Here is a 15,760-nt window from a genome sequence, read left to right as displayed (position 1 = left end):
GACAAAATAAAATTGATAACTTCACCGACCAGCGGGTTACTGCGGACAACTAGCGTAGATTGGACGAGTTGGATGCACATTAAAACTTGTTACACTACTATCGGCTCGAAACGCCAGCAGTGGTGCGCGTGGTACAGTTCGCACCATCATGATTAACGATACGCTCATGCGGTTTGCCGCTCGTGAGCCACATTCACGCTTTAGATCGCGCAGTGCTGCCAAATCGGGTGTGCGGGTCTGTCAATGGTGGTGACAGGACGGCGTGCACTATACAGTTCCTCATGCTTGGGCAATGCGCTCCGCTGTTCGTGTTTCATTTGACACCGATAGTACAGCTTGGTAAACAGTATGAGAAACTGGCGAATGTGTCCACACTCTAAATATGGTAACCTATGCAAAGGTGAGTTTTTTTCACATTTTTGTGCACCTATAACCTAAAAGTTACATGAGTGTAACCTTTACATTTGTAACCTTTCTAATGGTTACAAAATTAAAGGTTAAATTTTGTTTATATAGGTTACACCCTCTTCTTTCGGAATGTAACCTTTGCAAAGGTATACAGCAATCGAAAAGAAAACCGATCACGGATTGCCTCCGTGATCGGTGGGCCGATCACGGAGGCAATGCAAAACCAGGTAATGTGTAGAAAGCTTGCAATGCCTCCGATCCTCTAGGCAGTGCAAAACCATATTTCGCCCAGAAAGCATTCGGAGAGGGTGGGGAAGGAACAATACATCGACTGAAAAAAAAGAAGATGTATTTCGCCTTCGAGTCATCGTAGGCTAATGCATAAGGGACCATGTGAGTCTTTAGTACAGTGATCGCACCATGCCCTATCAGGAGTCGACCGTTGAGAGTGATTTACACTATTTTATTGCAAATACTTCCTAGTTACGACTTTCCGATGCGAAAGGTTTGTATTTATCTACGTTAGTACGGTTACACTAATTCTTTTCATACTTTCAGACGACTATGAACGAGTCAGAAGACGTCGATTAATAACCGTAAGGATTGAAACATGTTGCATAAAATAAAAACTCCGCACAACCTACCACGTCGTGCATCCCCTTTTGACTCGTTCTTTCAACCTTTTTATTTCTTTTTAAATTTCAAGTACTTAGGACGCGCTTACACAGCAGCTGCTGAAAACTTGGATTTAATGAAAGGTTGCTGCCTGTAACGACGACCTAATTTATTTGAATGACATCACACGTCGTTTCTCATGCGCTTAATACTCCGAACAAAGGAATGGAACCAAAGGATAGCAGGCTTGGCAACCAAACACGCGCAGCACGCGGTATACATATATTGCGCTTTAACGCAGACACGGACGCCGATGGCCCGAATGCTGAAGTCAGTGATCGCAAACGGGCCGGAAAGTCATTTTGAGTGCACCACGGCCATAGAACAGTCGCGAAAAGAAATAGTCGCCACACATGCAGATGTACACATTGATGGCTAGCAGACGACACCAGGAGCAATCAACACTGAACGTGCTCCTGATGACAACGCCGCTCGATTTCGCTGGGCATTTTGCTTGAACATTCAGTACAAATTGCTTTATGAACTTGCCCACTAATGTTTCAATAACTCGAGCAGGACAGACTGGCCGGCAGCGTCGCGCAGCCTTCACGTAGAGAGAGCGCGCGCGAAGAGCGGCACCCTTGTCCCCTCTCTGACGTCACACGCGAGAGGGCGCCACTCAAAGCTCTCTAGTAGGGAGCCTCGAGGCCATGGAGGAAGGAAAACTCAGGAGAGGCCCTATCGTATCCCAATGCATTGCGAAAAGTGTGGCGGAAGTGGCGTCAGATTTATGGGGCAAACAAACCGGTATGGGGCAAACAAAACAGCAGACGTTCCGCGGCGTGCTCTCCGCGGTGGTTCGCTTCTGCTCAGATTTGTAGTCCCGGCGTAAACTTAGCGCGTATTGTGCGGTTTGCACGAAGTAAAACGTTGCAAGCAGACGTTTACCAGGCTGTTCGTGCGTGGCAGGTCCGAGCGAGCGTTTTTGTGCAACAGTACAGAAAGTACCTGTACGTGCCGTAATCAAAAACATTCAGCCCGTGCATCATTGTATTCGAACTCACCTAGCAGTGACTTACGCGTTCTACTGGGCGTTAGATCTCTCTTTTCCGTTCTCGTAGCCCGATTGCCCGATTTGCGGTTGCGGCGCAACGCCAACCTATAGTTGACGTAACTTCACGTCGAAAAGAGGACACCGCTGAATTGTATAGGCGATCGTGCACGTAAGGTTTGTAATTCCAGTGCGCACACAACACAAGCACGCAGCGAGCGCACACCGAACAATACATACATCACGTAGTCCGATAACAACAACAAAAGTTTATTGCCATTTCGTTGAACGACACAGCCTCTAAAACGTACGATGCCTTCAGCGCATGTTATGTACGGCGCGTCAGACGCCAAAACAAAGTTCACATGAGTTCTGAGTTAACAGAATGAGTAACAAGCAACAGAGCGCACATCCGAGAGCTTCGCACGCAAATACCATGCCTTAGTGATCAGCAATGAAGCGAACGTATACGTACACATGAAAGTGGCACCCGGTACTGTCCGCGTGCTCGCGATTTGCACCGGGTATACGCAACAGCTGAGCATTGCGTAGCTTTCCTAAAGAACACACACAAAGAGCAGCCCCATGCGTGAATCGACTACACCGCTCTCACGGCAAAAAAACAAACCAAACAAACAAAAGGCTGCAAAGTTTCGCGATGCGCGCATGCGCTTGCAAACATCGAGACGGAAGTCGCGAAATGTTTCGCTGCGCCTTCGCTAGGAGGCAATGCGGGTGTTTGCGATGTGGAGGCTAGAGCTGTGCACGGGCCGTATTTCCAAGCCCGTGCCCGGCCCGGGCCCGCTGACTTTGTCGACGGCCCGCCCGAGCCCGATGGCAAAGGGCTGCGAGCCCGCCCGGCCCGGCCCGACGTACGAAAACACCATCCCGGGCCCGGCCCGGCCCGGCCCGGCTTTTTGAAGGTTCGCTGCGGGCCGTTCGCGCGATGTATCGCGTGGTCGAAATCGCGCGATCGCTCGGTTTTTTCACATTTGGAAACCGTCGCTCATCACCCGGAAGTCACAAAACACCCGAACCGGATGTACATTAGCGACGTACTAAGCACATCAGCTGTACACCAACAAATAACGTAATAATTATGCACGTGCATATAAAAAATACTGCGAGACAATGGTAAACGTTTTACGTACCAACATGCAACAAATATTTTATGTTCATTGCATACCTGCGACAGCGCGGCACCTTTGCTATACAAGTAGACAGCCTCATGCCAGCAACAATGGAGTTCGCTCGCCAAAGCCGTCACGTGTATGGGGTATGCCCATGCAAGCGTCAGCTTGCACGAAAGCGATCTACGTCGGGTCGCTGTCGCGTGCATTTTCACTCATATGGAATTTGGCCTTAAATCTCACGCGAACAGTCGCGTGGCGCCGTCACTAGCTCAGGTGGTGTTACTTCTCTGTTTGTCGGAGTGCAACAGGGGCAGTGCTTTACCTGCTCCCCTTTTAGGGGCGAAGCTCCTTAAGGCGGCAACCGTTCGTCCCTCGTAGTCGTAGTCGTAGTCGTAGTAGTCGTAGTGCGTAACCAGTCTTACGCTTTGACCTCCAAGGTGGTGCCGGTGGGAGATTTTTCCTGTGCGTTGTTGAACAATAAAAATTCGCAGCGTGCGCGTTAACTAAAAGCCGAATTCTTCTGTCTCTCATTTCCCCATTAGCAGCCATTGGCATGTTCCAGTAGGAAACGTTAGTGGAAGTAGAAGTGTAAGTGTTAGCTAAAAGCCGACTTCTTCTGTCTCTCATTCCCATTAGCAGCCATTGTTTACCTCCAAGGTAGTGCCTGGTGAGATTTCTCCTGTGCGTGATTAAACAATAAAATTTTGTTCAAAACGCCGTTGATTGATGAAATAAACCAACGAAAGACGCCATATGTTTTCTAAAGGAAAACGAAAGAACGCCAGATGTTTCTAAAGCAAAACGAAAAGACGCCAGATGTTTTCTAAAGCAATGGTTTTCTAAACAATGAAAATTCACAGCGTACATGTAAAATTAAAGTGAGCTGCAAGTCGTCATAACTCATCGAACCTTTAGTATAAACGCGCCCGATCTCACGTCGGTGATGATGTACTGCGCAGAATTCACGGAAGATTCACGGTTTACCGATGAACCTCCGCAGCTTCGCCCACTCATCATCATTCACTCAGTGGATATGCTGTGATTTTTTGTTTAAAGTAGCGAATGGAAAAGAAAAGCGGTAAAGGGCGGTCGCGGAAAAGGCGCTGTATGCGTGCTGGAAAACAATTCCCGCTCATTCTCTATATTTCGGGCTTGAGTCGGGCTTTGCGCCGGGCCCGAGCCCGGCCCGATAAAACTGCAAGTAGCCCGAGCCCGGCCCGGGCCCGAGGTGAAAATACGTCGGCCCGCCCGAGCCCGGCCCGCGGGCCGGGTCGGGCTCGGGCTTTCGGGCTACCCGGAGCCCGTGCACACCTCTAGTGGAGGCTTCACGAATGTGACGTCAGGGCCTCTCCTTATAGCATCTTCGGTAATTGTGCCCCGGAGCAGTCGAGAACTTCCCCAAAACCAAAAGGGGGCAAAAGGCCCCGGTTCCGTGGAGGGGCAAATGGAATTAATACCGAAGATAAGACGCACCTTTTCGGTGCGCACTTCTAGCGCCGCCTAGCGTGACGCGGGTGCTTTGAACTGTGCGCCCCACTGTGCTCTGGCCGGCGGTTTGCATCGTCTGCTCCACGATGAGCGCGTCAGTAGACGTGATTGTTGACGGCAAAAAATATTCTGTTGTAATGACAAAACCTCAACTGGATGAAATTCTATCGGGTAAGTAATTGACCGCTCGAGAAAGTACTCGCAATGCATGCAGCAGATAGGTAACGAGCAGACGACAACGTACGCGTGACTTCTGTTGTGTTTTATTATGACAAACAGACCCATCAAAAGCAAGTACACTGGCCACGTCCCTCATTGAGGCGTCGAGACGACAAGTTCTCGATGTGAAGAAGGAAGCAGTTGTCACCAGTGCACCGGCGCCTGAAGCTGTCCGTCCGGCGTCCGCTTCTCAAGTGAGCGCCGATGTGTCAACGGTGGTAGGGCCACCGGTGCTTCTCGACAGTGACGACGAGTCAACCGGTGGAGCGAGTTCTGCAGGCCACCCTAAACCCACAAGCTTGGGTGGGTCTGCTGCAGCCAGCCAGAGGCGTACGTACTCAGAATTTTATTTCGGGAGAAGTTGCCGTCTGGCCCCCCTGTATGTACAGTCCCGTCCAATATGACTTGCAACATGCTGCCCGAGGTCAAAGTGGCTTCAACACTGCATGGTAGCGCCGGCATAGAAAACAATTGGGGACCTGAACACTGTCTTATGGTATTTCCAAAGCCAATTTCACGTACGTTTGCCGGTGGTATACAGCATGTATATGTATGCCCATTTAACGGTGGCCACGTCGCGTTGCAATTCACATTGAGTGTCACTGTACGTTCGTCTGAGTATTTTTATATGCGAAAGCATATATATGCACACGAAATGCAATATTTTATTATTTTTTATTTATTTTTTTTAGGGGAGCAGGTTGAAAATGTACGCTATCTGCAATGTACGCGTATATATGCATGTACACCACTGCGCTCAAGCCCTGTAGTCTACGTACTGCTAGATAGCTGAGGGCTCTCCGCAAAATTGTGTTTGAGCGATAACTGCATACACGCGAAATTGGATATCATTGTCGAGCACTATCAATGTGTAAGACAACCACCGTGTTTCAAGATGAAAAGGCAACCGCTTTTCTTCCATGGCCTTAGCACAAGCCTTACATAGCGGTGAATACTTGTAGCACATGTTTTACATTAATTATGGCAATTAATTAAGAATTATAATTTCATACCTACCATCGGTTCATGCGCCGCATTTCCTATTCGATGCTTGCTCGCTTGCAATGTAGTTTCGTACTTTTCATTGGAGTTACACAACTTTATTGGACATTTCAGATTGTGCAAGAAATGACAACGCTTCATGCGAATGGACCGAGGGGGAAACCAAACTCCTCCTGGACAAATATCACGAGTACCTTAGATGTGTGGGCCCAATGAAGCTTTTCAAGAACAAGAAAGCCATGTGGAGGGCCATATCCTTCGACATTGAAGAAACCCTTGGCCTTCCCAAAACGCCAGAACAATGCGAGAACAGATTCAAGACTGTCAAAAAACGGAAGTGCCATCAACGCGCCCATAACAGGTCCTCTGGCGTCGAGCCCGTTCAAGAGGAATATAGCGAAGAGTTCAGAAAGATAGAGGCTGCCGATGACAGCCTAAAGCCGGATCTCCTAAGGGGACCAGGCAGAGTAGAGTTCAAAGCAGCAACTGCAAGCGCAGTAGCCAAAGCGGCAGCTCCGAGAAAGAGAGCTCCTACGCAATAGCCGAAATGATGTGGAAGATACATGAAGACCGTGAGCAACAGAGGGAACGCCGGCACAAAGAAAAGATGGATTTATTCAGGTCTTTTCTGGCAGCTGAAAAAAATGACGCTTAATGTCAGGTACATACGGATATTTATTCTTGCAAGGAAGCAAGCTATTCTATTACAACTTATTTTGTTTTATTTCCCATGTGATATATAACGTTTGCATGTGTATTGTTCTTTTTTTTGTCGACTGGAATATATGTATTGCTGACACATGTGCGCGCAATTCGCGTGTACCTGCTCTTGCACAAAGCCTGAAAATGAAAAGGCAGTCGACAGTGTATATGTGCAAAATAAATAAATAAATCGGTTGGTAAGTCCTCTACGCTTATAGGTTACCTTGATTTGCCGTGTCATCCAGTCCTTTATAAATAATATTACGAACACAAAAACGTGTGAACTTATTAAGTTCACTTTGTGGCTTAGAAGAGTGTGGGTGCAGGCCAGTTGGTGATTAGAAAAGGCAACCGCAAAGCACACTGGTCACAGAAAGAGACAATACGAAGCGGTACTGTCAACTGATCGTTTAATAAAACAACGCTGAGCTCATATTTTGCGGGCAGAACATAATTAATTTCAAGCAGGAAGAGACATAAAACAAAGCACAGACAATATACATATAGGGAAACTACAAAGAAATGGAGACAAACTGTTTACACAAACTAATTATATAATAACGGTTACACAGGGAGAAATGCCATCGATAACCGCAGTCTGTAACAGAGCAGACCAATGATATTTCATCACTGAATCCGAAAATGACAGCGTTGTCACAAAACAAATCCACAGACTGTGTGCACAGATTAAGTAACACAGACTTTGCGCCATGCGTACAGTCCGTCATGTTGCTGTGCCGTCATGTTCTGTTCCACAACATATCCAACTTTTCGTCTATGCCTGACTAAAACGACGCGCTATTTTTTTACGTTTTAATTCACCCAACCGGCGAAGAACTTTCTCCCTTTTTGGGTCCTCATTGGCGAAAAGATCGCTTGGGTTTGGTTTACTGTCGTTCTGTGAGCAGCCAGTGTCCTCATCATCTACCAACTCCGTGTCGCCTGCTTGTATGCACAAATTATGGAGTACACAGCACGCAAGTATGAATAATGTGGCTCTCTTTACGGACCAAAATTCTAGGTACAATAACTGCCTGAAGCGTCCCTTGAGTAGCCCGAACGCATTTTCGATGCGCACTCTTGTTTTGCTGTGCCGCAAGTTGTATTCAATCTCCTCTGGTGTGATGTTGCCATAGTCGCGGACCGGCGTTAACAAATACTCCCTCAAAGGGTAAGCCGCATCCCCTAATATATGAAATTGGTCTCCCTCACATATCCCGGGCAAGTCTTTCACTACAAAAGATCGCTTGAAGGCTTCCGAGTCATGTGTTTTTCCCGTATTTCCCAGAAAAACGTCCACAAACTTTTTGTCGCTGTCGCAGATTGCTTGTACATTGTACGATTTCTTGTCGTGTCTGTTCGTGTACGTGGAAGCGATCTTGTGGGCTGGGCATCTTGTCTCTACGTAAGTACCGTCGATGCACCCAGGGCCGTACCCAGGAATTTTTTTCGGGGGGGGTTTGCGTGTAGAACGGCTGCCATTTTTTAAGATTTATACTGGCTTATTTTCGTGAATAAAACAAGTACATCGCTTACTTGTAATAATTCGATGGTACTTTTCAATTATTTGTACCCAAATAAAGAAATTGGTATGTCAACCTCAAATTCTGGTTAACGCAAGAAATAAGTTTGGACAATAGCACCACCAAAGCTGGGGACACCGCGACCAACGGCTCCTGATGAAGTAACACAATGTAACCGCGGTACAAAAACGGTATGTATGTGTTACAAGCTGCCACTCTAGCGTCGCCAGCGCAAAGTCGGCCGACCGGGATGTCAGCAGGTTAGGTCGTTCCGTACGTAAGCAGAGACAGTAAAGAGATCAGAGACGTGTGAGGGGAGGCGAACCAGAATGTGTAGGTGCCATGCCACTCACCTTCCTTGGGCATTGCCCAGTGGTAAAGGCGTCACTTTGCCCAGCGTTGAACGTAGAACAAAGGTCACTTGGAGTTGCACTGCGGCCACCATCATTTCCCGGCGGCGCATGGGTGTCTTGCTTGTGTTCGTTCTCAGGTGATTCATATAAACCGGTGCATCTCCTGAGTCGCTACAGAAGTTCGGACGCGCTTGGCTTTCCACCAGTGCTGAGGAGGGCGAAGTTTTATCCTTCGAAGGAGGCGGTTCTTCTCCGTCCGCTTCATCGGTTCGAACTTTCTTGAAGTAAGACGCAAGACTCCTTTGCTTCGTTGTTGCAGAGTGTCTTTTCATTTCCTGTGCACGCACACAGAAGTGGCCAGTGGCTCCAAAAAGACGTTTGCGACTGCTTCGACTGCCTGGCGTGAACGGCGGGCGATGTTTTCTTCCTCTCTTATCCACTTTGCAGTGGCTAGAATGTAGAAGTGTGATGAACGCGCCGGCTCCCGCGTGGCGCATGTGTTTCTGAACGCCGCTACAGCTGGTGTGCATGCAGGCCCATTATTGTACTCCAGCTGCAGCAAGCTGGGTTAACGTTACTTAAAGACCTTTTCACAGAAGACTCCACGGGCACTGCATACTCCCCTTAATATACGTGAACCCCCAAGAATGCACTGCCGAAACATTTGCACTTCCCTGGTACAGTCCAGAAAGGAGGTGTTGCTCCGTTCCTGTGAAAAAGTCACCTTTTCACAGACGGCTCCCTGGGCGCCTGCATAATTCTCTCTGGGCTGCGCTAATTAAATAGCCGTGACCCCCAAAAATGCACCTTGTAGGCTGTGACGTCAGCCTCTGTACTCCCGCGCGCAGCCCAGCTTGGCGGCGTTTTTTCTCTCCTGTGAAAGTTGACCGCTGGTGCCGGATTGTGTGCCGGCTGTATCCTCGCTTTGTGCGCTTTGTAGGGAGGCGCATATACCTTCTGTGTACAGAAGAGGTAGATGTCCCTTGCGTGTGGTTAAGGTTGTTCGAAGTTGCTCGGATATGCCAGTCTTTCAGTAGATGTCATCTTCGATGATTCGTTTCGGTGGCGAGGACTACAGTTTGAGAAAGTTTACCCTGCAGCCTGCGTCCTCGGAATGCGCCCGCTGAGTTTTTCCGCTTAGGGGTTTCGTTCCCTGGCAAATTTGCGCACGTCGTGTTGGTTGTTTTCGTTGCTGTCGAACTGTTTACCTTCACAGAAGGAGACGCGCTTTTCGTAGGAACCCAAAGCCGACACGTGCGGTCCACACAGACGGATAACTTCTCCAGCGGCAATGCACAAGGAAAGCATCTGGAATCAATAAAGGAGCTGCTACGGGGTGGAAGACCGAAAAAAAAAAAAAAATAACTCGAAGGAACGCGAGGGCGAAGTGCAAAGCTGTACAAATAGGGCAGGTGCGCGTGCGGGGGAGGGAGCGCTGAGGTGTTCTGGTAAAAGGGTAGGTTTGAAGAAAGGAAGAAGAGGGAAGCAATGCCAGGAAAGTTGGCAGTGTACCTTTGGCAGCTGGTGGTCGCTGTGAAGGCGTGTAAATATTTAGTATCACCCGAAAAGTTAAAGCATCAAAAAAATTTCGGGGGGGGGGGGTCAGAACCCCCTCAACCCCCCTAGTTACGGGCCCTGGATGCACCCCAACCACTCCGGGAAAGCCTGCAAACTAGAATAGGGGAAGTTAAATGTCGGACCTTGCAACTCGTGTGTGTGTGTGGAAGAGAGAGAAGAGCCGAGAGCGGCTTTTTCACATGGCACTCCCTACAAAACACACACGCAACGTTTTGAGATGACTGACTGTTTATGACAGAACGCCATTACCTGCCTCGAACCTGATGATCGACAACACTTCCTCTTCTTTAGTTGCGGGGAAGTGTATAACTCTGGTGCTGATGCAGTCGAAAAAGCTTGGCCAAACCGGTCGATTAGTCATGTGATGAGTGCTCTCCGCATGCCTAAACAGAACGGAAACGGCCCCTAAGAGAAGCTTTATTCCCAGCAAACAGCACAAGGTTACTCTGCTAGTCTGATTATTGTACGCAGATGCCGTAACAAAATCTGTAGGAAAACAATTACCACAGGAACGACAAAACTGTTCTTCTGGAGTCTTTTCCGGCTACGTCCTCGCCTCAGCTTCGGGTAGAACTGAGAGCTCTCGTAGTCTGCTATCAGGCTATAGCATACGTCCCCTTGTGAACTCGGAAGTGTTCCGGAACTGAAAGGAACCGAAGTACATCGCAATCAAAACGAATCAGCGCTGTTAAGGAGTACATATATATATATATATATTTACTCACGTCGATGTCAGTGTAGAGCTTGACAATTTCCCCTACGAAATCGCGCACTTTCGGCGTTTCATCGCTGGGTCTGCTAGCCAAGCTCAGCAAGATTTCATCTTCACTGTCGTCATCATCAGACGAACTGGACAAAAAGACCGCCTCCAAAAACTCGAGGCGCGCTAGCTTTCTTGCTGTCGCCATACCTACCGCTCCGCGTCGTCTGCTAACCGTCTGCAACGCGCGCGGCACGCAATGAATTCTGGGATTGCACTGCGCTGCTCCGCCAATTTTCTCGGAGCACCTCGGAGCAACAAAAAAAAAGTGCCCCCACAGGGTGCGCTCTGTTTACCGAGGACGGTGGGTGTGCACCGATGCGCACCGGTGCGATTTATCGAAGACGTACAGGCGCACCGGTGCGCACTGGTGCGCCCCGGTGCGAATTGTCGAAGATGCCATTAGTTTTTCCTTCCTCCATGCTCGAGGCCAATAGTTGTTCATTGCCGTGCGGGAGTCGCTCACGATGGTAACGCAATCTGGGTCGAGGGCGGCCAGGGCGATGGCCACCTCGATTCGGCGTCTCCGCGTTCTGGGTTACGATGCTGGCAGCGTGGCTGAGCGAGCCGCTTTGGGTGGTAGCCGGTGCGAAGCGGTGCCCGTCTTGGTGTTCAGCTGCATCGACGAAGGTGTCGCCGTAAGCTTTGACGAGGGATGCAGCCGTGCCTTCCGCCGTTCCTTGTATTCAGGGTGCCAGTATATACCATGTGATGAAAACCATCGAAGCCTAACAGTTCTCTGTGGGACGGCAGCAGAGAACACGTGTGAAATCCGACGAAAAATCGCTGCGAAGCTCGCTCGTAATAAACGACGTCACCATTATTAGGGTCAAACTACACCTGGATGCTCTTATTACCACCGCGCTCACCGGCAAAAGCAAAATAAAACGAATGAGGAAGATAGCTCTCGACGAATAGCCGTCGGACTGCGCTTATGATTACTACGAGAAACAAGGAGGGGCGTTAGTACATATATCTCAGGGGCGTAACCAGAAATTTTTTTCGGGGGTGGGGGGGAGGCCACCTTGATCTGAAGCGCTGGTGGGGCAGACAGATGGGATCGAGTGTCATTTTGAGCTCTGTGTGCCATGGCAAAAAAATTAGGGGGGGGGGGGGCACCGGCCCGGTGTGCCCCCCTGGCTACGCCACTGATATATCTTTAAGGTTTTCGCTGTTTTCTCCTTGTTAAAGCTCAGTCCACCATAAAATGGCATGAATGTGATCGTTATATGATAATTGGCCATTACAGTTCCGCTTCCTGTATCTATTATTGTTATTGTGCACGAGGCCCACCACTGGAGACAGGGGCGCTACAGTCGTTGTGACATGGTAAATTGAATCACGTGATGCCACCTTGCTTCATGGAACCTTGCTCTGACGAAAGGAAGACGGCGGCCTTATGCGCGTTCTTTTCTTTGAGTTTCCCACTTCGCTTCAATCAGCTTCGTTTCACAACCAGTTCATGTGCACTGGCATCTGGAAAGAACAAGAGCTTGGAAAGCGTGACCAATGTTTTCGGCGGCATGGTGCTCTCGCGCTATGTACCACATTTCATGCACCTCGCATGCAACGAAACTGGGTGTATTTCACATTTACCGTTGTACCTCAAGGATAACGAACATCACGATGCATGACTCGTAAAGCTTAGAAAGGGAACCGAAGTCCCGCGCACCTGTTTGCAGCAAGGCGACATTGTCTGCAGACTAGGAATGCAAATGTTAATTTGGTGAGCAACGGTGAGTTGACACGTGACACCTCCCCCTTCCAGTGAAGACGCCCACACCTCGAAGTCTTTAAAAACATTACACCATCTCCCGCTAAAGAGAACCATGTGTGGATGCGAAGCAGCGGGAAGATGGTTCGCTTAAGCGGGAGATGGTGTAACTTTTTTAGGAGCTGGCTCGCCAGTTTCTTAAGCTGGGTCTAAGTCCCGCGCCGTAAGCTGCATCCATCCATTCAAAGCGTCGTGGAACGCGCAGAGGAACGCTACGCGCGTCGTGTCTTCCCTCTAGCCTGGCCGTTAATTCTCACAGGGCGAGCGGGGAACGCGGTCGACAGGCGAGCGAGAGAGGGGGCAGCGTAGGAGAGGAGAGAGAGGGGAGGGGTCGCGTATGCGCTGGCGCTCATTGCGGCGTTGCGCAGGAGAGAATGAGGCGCGCGAGAGGGGGGAGCGTAGGAGAGTAAGAAAGAGAGTAGGCGCATGCGCAGTGTAGCGCGGACGCCACCGCCGGACACAGGTCCGAGCAAAAGCTGCTTCGCATCTAAAATTACTTCGGGAACGTCATATTAATGATCACTAACAGACAATAATACCAAGGAAAGTATAGGGGATGATAGTAAATGTAAGGTAAAGTTGAATAAAGAAAAGTGCACGAAAAGATAACTTGCCGCTGGCAGGGACCGAACCTGCGACCTTCGAATAACGCGTCCGATGCTCTACCAACTGAGCTATCGCGGCGGCCATCCCCCGTCCACTTCATGGGGTAAATATGTGCATTTAAACGTGGGAGTGTCAGTCAGCGCCGCCAGTAGCCTTGACGGCGAGTGTGGAAAACTATTTTTTCTGCCTGTTGGCGTCACGTAGCACGTGAACTTATTACGAGCTGGCAGCTGACCAATAATCCCTCGCATACTACGCACGCTCATCGGGGAACATGTCATTGGGAAAGTACCGATACAGACAGAAAAATGTGAAGGAGGGTACGCACTTTGATAAAAAAAAGCAGTTTGTGAACGAGTTTCTGGTTTGAAAAGAAATCAGAAAGAAACGTTGCAGAAAAAGCTTATATACTTGAATTATTTTTCAAATTGTCAATTCGTCCTGGCGTCTGCCCATGAACGCTCGCCGTATTCTTGGAGGGTGAATAACTGAGGATACTTTTGGCGCAAATCGAACGAGGACACAAAACACAAAAGAACAGGACGGCGCCCGTCCTGTTCTTTTGTGTATATGTGTCCTCGTTCGATTTGCGCCAAAAGTATCCTCAGTTATGAACCAGTACCAACTAGCTCAAACCAGAATTCTGGAGGGTGAAATGCGTGATGAGATAGTAAAAAGCTTCGCGATCGCAACCCTTCGGCAACAAGACCGTGGGCCGCGCTTTTGCCTTTCTGATTTTCACTGCGTCATTATATGTGTGGAGGAGCCAAGGTGGTATGGGCGGAACAGGAAGAAAACGAACACGTCAAGCGACAACTTCAGTGGCGAAGCCAGTAGGAGGTTTAGGAGTTTCAACTCCCCACCCCAAAATTACTACATTTTGTATCTGTATTGTACCCACGCGCATACAAACACACACAAGAACACAGATAAAGGATGGTCACACCCCCACAGAAAAAGTTTCTGGATAGGTTCATGGTTAAAATCGTGCTCATGTGGGAACAAGCTTTACACTGACCTTCTAATCTCATTACTTTTAATGGGCTTGGCTAGGAGCAAGGAAAAAGGGAGAGAACGGGAGTCATCCTAGAGCCGTGGCGCTTAGACGTGCTCATGGACTAGCTGCAGACCACGCCGTGGGGGCATACTTTTGTACACCTACTTTCAACGCGCATGTCCCATTAATAAAACGATCGTTCTTCGTTCTGACGGCGTTTTCCTCTCCCCGTTTGAAGCCCGTCTCGGCCAAACGTAACAAGTTCCGAAAGTAGCAGTAAGCTCACAGCCTGCTTACTTTTTTTTTAAACTAGAAAACAAGCAAATATCACCTCTACTTCAGGTTACGCTGAATTTCAAAACATGGAAAGAGCGAAAAAATAAATGCCCTGCATGAAAGCTGCAGCCCATGGGAAATTGCTCAGAAAGTGCTTCAGAACGGCACGCGTTTATTTCCACGTTTAACGTGATCCGGGCTGGTTCAAGTTGTTGTCCCTGTATTTCGGTGTTTACTGAGCATCTTAGGCCACAGATGTAATAATAAAACGGTTCAAGCGTGCACTGAGTTCGGTTTCAGGCGTACGCAAGATGCACAGGATACACAGGAGCGGGCGGCGGCATCGTCTGCTAGCGCTGCTCCTTTGACCCCTCGAGAGGGCGCGCGCGCAGTTGTATCCACCTTTCAAAAAATAGCGGAGCTTACCATTCACTAACCCAGCGCATGATAAACACCATGAAACATGCATACATTGCTATATGCATGCATGTACCGCTACATTGGATGATGTTTGGATGTCTTTTTTTTTTTGTCTCATGCTGCCCATCACGTGTCCAATACGCGTTTCGGTTAGTTTGTTTGTTTCGACGCCAATATGGCAGCGCCCACGAGACGAGAATGGAATGGTTTGTTACGCTACTGTGTTCTAAGTACACTGTAGTTACGCTGAGCCACCGTGGAAAAGACTCTTCCCTAGGGCTCGCGCGAGCAGCTTGTTCACGTTTTCGGCGTCAGTCGTCTATATTATCCCAACTAATCAACCTCCCCATCCCACGTTTATGGTTTGCGCTTCAAAGAGGAGCTGTCGGACGCAGAACTTCGTCTCATAGTAACCGTGCCATCCGTTTGCGCTGCGTACAGCTGTACGAGAACAAACGGCGAGACGATGCCTCTTTCACAACTTCCCGCGTGAAGAAGAAAGAGCTGCTCAGTGGATCTCTGCTATGAAACGAAGTAATTTCAAGCCCTCGAGAACCACTGTTCTCTGCTCGAAGCATTTTCGTGACAGTGACTACGAACAGTTTATCGCTAATGCGTTCAATGGGAATTCCGCTGAAACCTGCTCGACTGAGGCCAGGCGTGGTGCCGTCTATCTTCATTCACGAACGGAGCGAGTCGCAGCCACCGAAAGCAGCATTCTCGAAGGGCGAAAACATCAGGTAAGATGTCAAATGCTGGAGAATATATGCACGCCGAGTAGGCTGCCGGCACTTTGTCCCCATTAGCTGGCTGCCGCAGTCATACGAGCCCCCCGCCGGCGTTTGCTCCAGTGCT

The 15,760-nt window shown here is 49.1% G+C and overlaps 1 protein-coding gene across 1 annotated transcript; it reads right to left on the bottom strand.

The window, feature by feature from the left end:
• Positions 1–7,393: 7,393 nt before the first annotated feature.
• Positions 7,394–10,433, bottom strand: LOC119376800 (putative nuclease HARBI1). The gene is made up of 2 exons (XM_037646505.1): positions 10,328–10,433; positions 7,394–8,067 (listed from the first exon to the last, which is right to left on the bottom strand). Exons 1-2 carry the CDS (start codon positions 10,431–10,433, stop codon positions 7,394–7,396), a joined length of 780 nt encoding a protein of 259 aa, XP_037502433.1.
• Positions 10,434–15,760: the final 5,327 nt, after the last annotated feature.

This window comes from Rhipicephalus sanguineus, unplaced genomic scaffold (assembly GCF_013339695.2).
Source record: "Rhipicephalus sanguineus isolate Rsan-2018 unplaced genomic scaffold, BIME_Rsan_1.4 Seq2261, whole genome shotgun sequence".
Lineage (NCBI taxonomy): Eukaryota > Metazoa > Arthropoda > Arachnida > Ixodida > Ixodidae > Rhipicephalus > Rhipicephalus sanguineus.
This window is presented reverse-complemented; position numbering and strand designations above follow the sequence as displayed.

What these genes read in the sequence shown, in the direction of transcription:
- LOC119376800 (XM_037646505.1), bottom strand. Translation starts at nt 10,433, where the DNA reads ATGACTAATCGACCGGTTTGGCCAAGCTTTTTCGACTGCATCAGCACC. An exon ending in GTTGTCGATCATCAGGTTCG is followed by an intron (nt 8,068 to 10,327) that starts AGGCAGGTAATG and finishes AACCCCCCCCGA; the next exon opens with AAAAAATTCCTGGGTACGGC.